The sequence below is a fragment of the Misgurnus anguillicaudatus genome, chromosome 25 (assembly GCF_027580225.2).
Source record: "Misgurnus anguillicaudatus chromosome 25, ASM2758022v2, whole genome shotgun sequence".
In the NCBI taxonomy this organism is placed as follows: Eukaryota; Metazoa; Chordata; class Actinopteri; order Cypriniformes; family Cobitidae; genus Misgurnus; species Misgurnus anguillicaudatus.
Window position 1 is genome coordinate 23,072,774 of NC_073361.2, and position 10,435 is coordinate 23,083,208.

Below are 10,435 nucleotides of genomic sequence, written 5' to 3' on the forward strand. Positions count from 1 at the left end.
CGCCCTGCCCTCTCTTCAGTTTTTAATCAAAAACACTAATCTCCTTCCCTCCTCGAAACGATCTCTCTATCGCAACGATTTGCAAATTGCGACATTAACCAACTTCAAGACGAGGAAAATAAGACAATCGCTACTTCCGTGACTTTAAATCTGATGCATCACAGAAAGAGTTTAGCACGCAAACCCCTCTCTAAGAATTAGTGTTGTAAAAAAAAAAACGATATTTCGATACATATCAATACTGACAATTTAAAATGGTTCCAATACTCTTGTCACACTGAATCAATACTTTAAGATGAGCTGCGCATTTTTTTATAACTCTGTGAACAACAGCTGCGCGTTTTTGCTCTTTCTTTTTCTTTAAAATGACGTGCACACTTATATAAAGTGCACGTGAATGCAGGGCCCCGCCTCCTCTTCTTGTTCGTTCTGGTTTAACAGTACAAGAAAGCCAAGCAGGAGTGCTGTGTGGATGTTTTTAGGAGAATTCTGCCTTGTTATATTTGTCTTATAATAAAATAATAATAAAAACAGCATAAGGCCTTAATGCTGTGGCAGATTGTTCCTCGAGGCACCCAAAAAAGTATCGAACACCAGAATTTTCCCGTACCGAAGTTAGAAATTCTAGTACCATGACAACACTATTAAGAATTGTAAAATTTCTCCCATTTAAAGCAGCACAGCTTAAAAAACTAAAGCCTAAAATGTTATTAATATTTAAGTTATTCAGACTAGTTAAATTCATTATTTCATTATTTACCTAGTCACCTGTTTGACGTTAAGTTAACCATCCTTACCCATTTAACACCAATACAACATACAGTAAGTGATATCCTGACTTCAGGAAAATTGATCTAGCACCTTAAATGGTCTGTTGATATTATCATCATTTTAAAGCTGTTTACTGACCTTGAAGAAGTTGATTTGCATTGTTAATTATGGAGCCCAAAGTAGTGAAAAGCGGACCTTAAAAAGAAAGCACAAAAAACCCCGGTAATAAAGATATAAAATTATTATTTCAATTTTACAGCTTTTCTCAGCAACTATTGATTTATGTAGCCTAATTAATTGCATTTACTTTGATTAAGTATTTGCCACATCTTATAATTAACATAATTCATTTTTAATCAAGTGAAGGCTCTATTAATAACATTACTGTCTCTGGTGACGTGCAGATCACATTCACTTACTTGGCTTTGTCAATGACAGTATTTGTCCGGATGTGCCTTCCGATGCTGTAAGAGACCAAATATTGAGCGTCAACCTTTAAACCTTATCATCTAAAAATAGCTTTACTGAAATGCGCAGGTAACAAAAACACACGCCTACATTACACGGCGCTACACAATACTAACCACAAACACAGCAGCTTTACTGTATCACATAATTTGTTTGTCCTTTATATGACAAACTTTTGCATAAATTGACATGACATTGCACAATACATCTGATAATCACAGTGTGAAACAGATACACTTAAAAAAAAAATCCGTAGAAATTACAGTGCTATTGCAGCTGGGTTGCCGGTAACTTACCGTACATTTAAATGTATGTTATTTACTGGCAACATTTTGTTCAAAGTTAAATGAACATTAAACATTTACAAGTCTTTATCTTTACAGAGTAAAACTAAAAAGACAGCATCAAGCAAAGCATTCTGGGAAACAAAATCTGAAGCAAAAAACAGAAAAAGGTTAATGATGATTTCTGTTTCCCAGAATGCTTTGCATGAGGCTGTTATTGTATAATTTTATTCTATAAAGATAAAAACTTGTTAATATTTAAAATGTATTTAACTTTGAACAAACTCTTGCTAGTAAAAAACATAAATTTAAATCTACGGTAAGTTACCGTCAACCCAGCTGCAATGGATGTAATTTCTTTCTAAATATCTAACACTGATGTGTGAATACACCTGTCTTGTACACAGCTAAAAAAGCACATTCCTAATGCATCCAACGTGAGAAAATGCCCAACCCATCTGCTATTCGAAATATCTCTTGCGTCATAAACTGTGCTGATTGAAAGGTAGACTTCTTTTCAATGTAGCATGCCGTGAGATAGGTGACAAAAGAACAGCAATGTTTGCAAAGAAGTGGGAGTTATACTTATACGTCATAGATTCAAAACTAACACATTATGTAAATAAGTTAAAAGCACTGCAATCTTTAACAGATGTGTGCACAGAGTGCATAGTTACCCATCACCACACTATAACTGTATAAGTGAAGTGAATTCATACTTGCACTAGACTTACTGTTCGATTTCGGCGTAGTTTGCATTGCATTGCGTTTCTTACGCAGATGCTCTAGGCCTAGAAGATGAAATACAGAAACAGAATTGGCATGCACAAGTGAAAGAGAGCCAAAGGTGAGGGTAAACACTACTGCCCATTTTTGTACCCTGCATCAGAATCCGATGTGGTCATAAAGACCATTTCAATGAAGCCAAGTGTTTTAATTTAAGTAATTATATATATATATATATATATATATATATAAAAAATTCAGTTCAGCCTCTGTGCTGGATAGGTTTTGAATTGAGGATATTTGAAATGTATTCAAGTAAATTTTCACCTACATTTTCAGATTTATGAAACCTGATGCAAGAAACATACAAGGCTACATGCATTTGCACATGCATTTACGGTAATAAATGTTAATGCTATGAAATTACTAAAATTATCATGCAACATTATGCATAAAACAATATTAAACACAGAGGGGAATTGACTTGAATGAACAGTGAACCTGCTGATAGTGTTTTTTATTTGCATGCACCATCTACGTTATTTTAGTAGTATCCGAATTATGCAAATCAGTCTTCCTGTCTTGCTGCTTATTTCCAAGTTCAAGGTTGTGAAGGATGCTACATGCAGTGGATCAAGTTTTAACTTTTCTATATAACCTACTCGAAATATTCTAGCTTGCACAGTGTATCTAAATATCTTCTCCATCATCTTGTTTATTATAAAAAAGGCCAATAAAATGTACAAACTTTGACCCACTTTTTGCATCTCATTATCTAAACACCCACAATTACATCAATTACACTAACAACGGTATTATTTTAGTGCCTTTAGCATCTGGTTAAACTGCATTGTGGGTGGTTAGTTAGATAATTGCGCTAATAACGCAAACGTGACGATCTAGTCAACTCCCCTCTGAATGCCACAACCAATCCACATGCACATTCATGCTTCAAGGAAGTCATTATATAGACCGGCATTATATTTCAAAAATTTGCATACTTTAAGTTCAAAGAAAGTGCTGCAGGCATTTTATGATTAACTAAATTATCGTTTACTATGTTTAACTGGTACGTGTGATCCACTACCAGATAAACAGGCTTCTCTCTTGTAAATCTCTGCAGTTAACACATCCTATACTCACCACACTGCAGGGTATAATCTTGAACTTTAGCCTGTGCTCGTGTGACCGTCCAAAACCTTGAGTCCCAGCCGACCACCGAGCCGTCTTCGCAGGCATTGTGTTCCCCCACATCGTCCCATATGCGGAACAGGTGGAGCTCCACAGTAGCCATTTTGACCCCAGGGGTGGCGTCTTTTGGCCGACAGCCAAGCAGAAGACGCCCGGAGGGGGGTATTGCACGAGCTATGGCCGTGCGCTGATACACTTCCGGGTGGTGCCGTATTGTCAGGCTGAAGCTTTGGTGAGGGGCGTCCCATCGCAAACATAGGTGGTACCATCGTTGAGGGGTCAGCTGGACAGGGAACTGATGCCGTACTCCCAACAACCAGGCATACAGGGAGTTTTCATCTCCCTGCAGGGCCAGTTCGTAGCGGGGTGCGGGGACCGACACGTAGCTAAATGCAGTCCACGCACCGGGGGATAAGATCCGTACGTCTACACATACTGTTGTCAAAAAGAGCACAGCAATATCCTGCTGTCCCTGGAAAGTCCAGTGGTCATCACATCCTTGAAGGACGGCTTTAGTATCAGACATAAAGACTCCATTTACTTGAGAAAGAGAAAGAAGCAGATAAACACATTATTTACACTTTAATTATGATAATTATAATTAAGTCTCTAATTAAGACTCAGTCTCTGAAGCTGCCAGTATGTGTTTAATAACAAAAACAACAACCATAAGAAAATCATTTTGAGAATTAGGGTGCTAGGGTCAACATAAATCAGGATTTACAACCTTGTTTACCACAGTAATGTGACATTTGGCATAACATTTGGCCATTTTAAATGAAAAAGATATGATTTGTATTGCGTTTGAAAACAAAATGCCAATCCAATCTGCAATCAACTGCTTTTGCCTCTACGCAATTCAATACAATATGCAATTATTATGTGGGTTGAAGCCATATGACGTCAAGCTGACATTTTCCACAAAATCTTACCAGACAGCGTATGTGAATCAGGGTGAGGTTTTGAAGACTTAGGTACTTAGATTGCAACTTTTAATTGTACTGCCATACAAATGATGCCATTTTATTTTTGGGATAACTTTTTGTTTAAAGTCTTTTTTTTTTGCTATATAACATTTATACATTTTGGTCACCGTGTGTCGAAGTAATCGAGGATACTTCACAAGAAAAAATGCAATGCGCGTGCATGTAATCCATTAACCACATTTGACAGCATGTTCTTTTGTCTTAACCAAACCCTGAATAAGTATTCTCCGCTGTTAAATCTTTACAAAATTTCCACAACATTACTTTACCACAAAAAAATCTGATCCTTCATTTGATCTCACCATTATTCTACGCAAGCCTGTCAGTTTCTTAACGCTTTGTTTGATGCTTTGACAAAAACAAGACAAGCTAAAACACGCTGGCCTGGAACTTTAGCTTCACTGTGACTGACAGTCCGACTGACAGCAGTATAAAAACTGATATTAAATGTTTGTTAGTTTAACTGTCTTATAATGCCATGAAAGACCTGACAATATCACCATCTTAAATATTTTGACACACTTTGATAGACCTTGGCCAAGACTCTGTAGTCAATTGTGAGAAAAAGTTATAACTTTTTTATCACCCTGCCAAGCATTTGGACCTAGAAAAATATCATATAAAACCTTTGAACCAGATTTTTTTCCCAACTGGTTCGTTCCGAACAGAAACAGTATTTTAACGTTTCTGGTTTTTCGATTCAACCCTAAAATTGACGTTAATGAAGCAGTTAGAACAAAAAATAAATAAAGTTCCCGAACTGGTTAATAACGTTCAATGTCGGCTGATCATTAGGACATTAAACTTAAATTATTAGTCTGCATAATTTTCCTTAAAGGAACAGTATGTGGCCAAAACTGGTACTGCAATCACACAACTGGTTGCCAATACACAACATAAACATCAGTTGAGTGCTGCAACTCCACTTTTTAAATGACAATATGGCCGGTCAGTGATATAAGTATTTGAAATGAAATTGATTTCTTAATGTCTAGTTACATATCAGGGCTATTTTATGATTAATTGATATACATTTCTTACATACTGTTCCTTGAGGTCTCTATTTTGTCATCAAAAATTAACAAGGCTACATTATGTAAGCGCCATAACTGTAATTCTGACATGCCTACATTTGCCAGCATTATACATGAATTAAGACAAGGACAATTTCTGCCATGTCAATTATTGGCAAATAACTTAAACAAATGTTTTTATTAGAAAAAGAATAGCCTACTGTTTTATTTCGAGATCATTTTGTTTAAATGTGTCCTGTTAAGAACAGAAAGACTGTTTGCTTGCTTTTTGAAACGCGTCTCTCTGTGTATGCACTTTTGAGTGCACTTAAACACGCGCACACACACAGACGGAGAACGAATTCCAAACGGTGCTTCAGGAAGAAGATGCAGCATAAACAGTTGCTTCACATAAAGTGAAAATTACCTTGTTTTTCAGTGCTTTATTCACCAAATGTATTTTAAAGGAAATTTTTAGGGATAATCACGTTTGATTAGAGTTGGACCGTACACATTCAACGGCATGTGCGTACAGAAAATTGATACTTGGTAGCCTACAATATTTATGATTGAGCATTAGAGACTTGGGCTTTACTTGCTGGTGACAAGCTTCTAATTTCTCCAATGAGTCAAGACAACCGGAAGTGAACTTCACCGAGTCATATTGCACAGAAATCTTGTCAAAGAATGAAAAAAAAACGATATTAACCGTTTACCATTATTTTAAATAAATGATTCTGTTCCGAAACATATATTTTTTGAAAGTTTCTGGTTTTCGTTCTGTGAACCGGTTCAAAGCCCAGAATAATACTATAAATGAAATACTAGTATTGCAGTATTTTTTAAAACAACTTAGTACTAAAATAACTACAGTAGTTCCTTTAAAATCTTGACTAAAATCCATTCTAGCATTAGGGCATTTCTATTATTTTGACAAAATAAGTATCCTCATAATCAGTAAAATAAATAAATCTCTTTTGTTATGTGATCTTCAATTAGTTTCCCATGAAACCTGGGAAATTATGCCATGATATATTCTAAATTGTAAGATGCAGATCACACAAGATGTGTTTGTGGCAGTGAGAAGTGCGTTTTTGCAGTAGTGCCCTAAAGTTATAGTCAACTCTGAGAGGAAAAGCTCAACGTTATTTAACGTTTTTTCCAATCAAATGAGGTAAGAGTTGTGGTGACAGAAGTTTAATTCTTGGAACAACCAGACACCTCCTGCATTTTTCTTCACCTTTCACCCTCGATCAAGATTAGAAGCAAACGCCCTCTTTTTAAAGTATCTGCTAATATTAAAATTAACAGCAAACCAAAGTTTCAAGTGAGCTCACGCTTTCATCCTTGACTGACAGGACCGCTAATTTGGTGGTCACCAAGCAGCATAAAAAAACAGCGCACGGCTCTTTTCTAAAGTCAATCAAATGAAGGCAGTGCGGTCCGCCTTCTTTTTAACCATTACAAATGCATTCTGTGTGATCAGTCGCTTAGAGATAAGGTGCTTTAGAAGAACCATTTTGGCTGAATGGTTCGATAAAGAATTAAAGAACATCCAAAGAACCTTTTTGTTCCACAAAAGGGTTCTCAATGGTGAAAAAGGTTCTTCTGAGTACAGAAAATAACTAAATTATTCTTTGAAGAACCTTTGACTAAATGGCTCTTTGAGGAACCAAAAAATGGTTCTTCTATAGCCTCGCTATGAACTTTTAAAGCACCTTTATTTATAAAAGTGTACTGAACTTCAAACATTCTCATTCTCCCTTATTAAACTCCCTCTTCTCTCCTTCCTCAAGCTCCTGTAGATGGCCCCCAGGCATGTAAAATCTTCTGGTAATACCTCTGTTTATTATTCATTTGAATCTAAAAATGATCAGACCTAATAATGGTATATAATCTCCCTCTAATATGACTCAATACAGCTTGCTCAGTCCTGTCTGTTCATAATTCATAACGTCTTTCCACTCCTGTGTTTCCTATCAATCATTTTACAAGCCATAATTTGATAGACTTTTTACAGAAGTGCTGGCAACCAATTATGTAAATGCTATTTTAGGACATTTTCTAGACCAGATTTTACCGCTCCATTTGTACTTTGATCATTTATATATATATATATATATGGAACTACCGCATGCATATTGCACACAAAACAGAAAATCGTTTAAAAAGCATTGTGTGATGACAATGCCTTCTGTACGGTCTAGTGTACTGAATTTGCAAAGCCAAGGTCATGGATTCTACTCCCAGCGAACACATCACCTACAGTACACAAATGTACTAAATGTATAGCATGAATGCATTCGCTTTGCATAAATGCAGAAATGTGAATGACAGTGCAACTTCCTGGAGGTTTAAATGAATCTGCTGGGAAAGAAATTGTGTGTTTGGTACAGGTTTGATATGATGTGCACTTATGAGGAACATGAATATCTTCTCTAAAGAGTCGAAGTTGTATGAGGAAGTATTTGGCAACAAAAACCTAGCAAACATGTATACTAAGATGTTCTGTCTGTGTGAAGTTGTACTATGAAGCTCATTGCTTTTGAATGGAAATACATTTTTTTTAATATACTGCAAAAAAAAACCATTCACAATATTTTATAAAATAAATTCTGATTAAAATAATATTTGCTGGTAATATCGTAACATATAATGTACTAACCTTGAGGCAGTAAGTGAAGCCATAGACAGATGAACAAGATCAAGTGATGTGTGGACTTCCTGTATTGTCCACTCCGATGCTTGGTGTGCTTGTAATGCATCCTTCAAAGTAAAAGAAAGTAACACTTTCAGTAACAATAATGTTTCATTCACTGTAACACAATAACGGGGTGAAACATGCATGGAGCACTACATAAGGTAAATATTGCTTGTAGGGCCTTATACTTTTAAATAATTAAAATCATATTCAACTATAAAAGGATCAATATAACTTCCCAAACTAAATAGATCAATCCTGATCCCTTGCTATTTTCCTAAACCAAAAACCTGTTTTAACACAAGCTGTAAATTGGTAAAACCTTTTGTGTTAAAAGTAAACATATGCACTGATTCAAAGCATAAAAGTTACACTATGAACCCATCGAGACAGCACTTGCATTCAGTAATTTTACTAAAAACACAAATTAAACAATTTTCACTTATTTGTTATAATGAAAATGAATTTGTTTGAGAACAAATTCTCAAAAGAAAGAAAGATAATCATGCATCCCATAGGAACCTGGTCCATGTAATTTGCATTGACACAAAATGAATATCTGATGCAAATTTGCTTATACCCTTTCAGAGAAAAGTACAAATGTTGTCATTGGGGTGATACCTTTTCAAAAAGTACAGGTTTTTACCTAAAAGGTGCATATTGGTATATATTAGGACCTTTTTGCCATCCCAGTGACAACTTTTGTACTGTACCTGCAGAATGCATTTAAGCAGTAGAAACTGTAACCCTTTTGTGACTATTTTAAGAGTTCTTGTGAAACTATTTTTCTGTGTGCAGTGTAAATTTGACCAAAGCAAGATTACAGAATTCTTACATTTTTTAAAGTGTAAAAAAATCTGTGTAAGGAGCCTTGACCTTAACAAATGAAACTGTACACTCTCAGAAGTCAAATCAATACAGCATGTTATTGTCATTTTTGGTATGCAAGCAGGTCGGACCGGTTTGGCTCTCAATCTTCATATATCTATTTTTCTGAACCTTCAAATGAAGTTCATAGAAAACTGCACGATCCTTTTAAGTTTTCAATTTTCTTTAATTGTCAGTCATGTGGGGTGACAAAGAGCTAAGACGATAATGACAAATTCCTCTCATAGCTGAAGGTATAGTCTGAGGAAATGTGTCACACCTGTCCAATGCCTTTAAATAACAAAATGAACAAGGGTTTTCTACAGTTTAACTATGGTATTTTTAGTAATACCATAGTAACCAGAAATAGGAACTATAGTTTTACCATGTTGTCTGTAGTAAAAATTAACTATGGTTTTCTACAGTTTAACTATGGTATTTCTAGTAATACCAAAGTAACCAGAAATATGAACTATAGTTTTACCATGATGTCTGTGGTAAAATGATAGTAATACAAATGACAATTAATCTTAAACACGCCAAAAACACGGTTACTATATTTTTACTAAAATAAAATTATCTATCTATCTATCTATCTATCTATCTATCTATCTATCTATCTATCTATCTATCTATCTATCTAGCATTCGGTCTATCTGTCTGTCTGTCTGAGTAAGTTAGCTAGCTAGCTAATTTCCCAATATTTTATTTTCATACAGATTTTAAATATTAATATACATTATTTTTACTTAATTTTCGTGTGTAGCCTACATAAACTTTAAAATAGTCTGTGGATTTCAGTTTTTCAGTGTGATAAATAAGCAAATCTAACTTGTGTAACACAGGTGACTGAACGAGGAGTCTCGCACTCACCTGCTGCCGTAGCACTTCGCCGCGTGATGCTCGCGAGGACATCCTAAATTCGCGCCTCTACCCGAGTTCGTAACTCCATCTGAGGTACCTCGGGTCAAATAAACCCCACTACAACGATTATCCGTCGTTTTGCGCTTCAGTTTTACAAACAGGTAAGGAAAAACAGCAAAGATTTCAGATGTGGGGAAAGTAAAAGAGACAGCACTTGGCTTTGAAAAAATGTTGTGACACTCCCATTATTGTGAAAAGTACTGTACATAAGTAACAAGAGGATGACACGCCTTTCTGTTCACTTTGTTATCTTTCAGAGAACAATCATACGCTACAAACCCCTTTCTTGTAATAAATTTTATTTGGCTATCTATGTCATTGTCAACTGACTGTAGTCTTTAGTGTTGTTTGTTGCCATGTTGTGAATATCTAAACTCTATGTAGTCTATAGTGTGGTGCCCTGTTGTCGATATGATATAAATCTAAACTTGATACTGTAGGCTAGTATATAGATTAGTATTGCTATATTATACTTTAATACCTCAACTGTGCATTCAATTCTGG

General features: G+C 35.5%; 1 protein-coding gene across 1 annotated transcript in view; it reads right to left on the reverse strand.

The window, feature by feature from the left end:
* The window catches only part of adgrg2a (adhesion G protein-coupled receptor G2a), a 35,244-nt gene extending 25,142 nt beyond the window's left edge, over nt 1-10,102 (reverse strand). Inside the window, exons 1-6 of the mRNA XM_073864244.1 lie at nt 9,881-10,102; nt 8,105-8,205; nt 3,393-3,980; nt 2,258-2,314; nt 1,191-1,235; nt 910-966 (exon numbers count right to left, since the gene is read on the reverse strand). Coding sequence (XP_073720345.1) covers nt 910-966; nt 1,191-1,235; nt 2,258-2,314; nt 3,393-3,980; nt 8,105-8,204 — 847 coding nt within the window. The 5' untranslated portion in view covers nt 8,205; nt 9,881-10,102. The remainder of the gene's footprint in view (nt 1-909; nt 967-1,190; nt 1,236-2,257; nt 2,315-3,392; nt 3,981-8,104; nt 8,206-9,880) is intronic.
* Nucleotides 10,103-10,435: the final 333 nt, after the last annotated feature.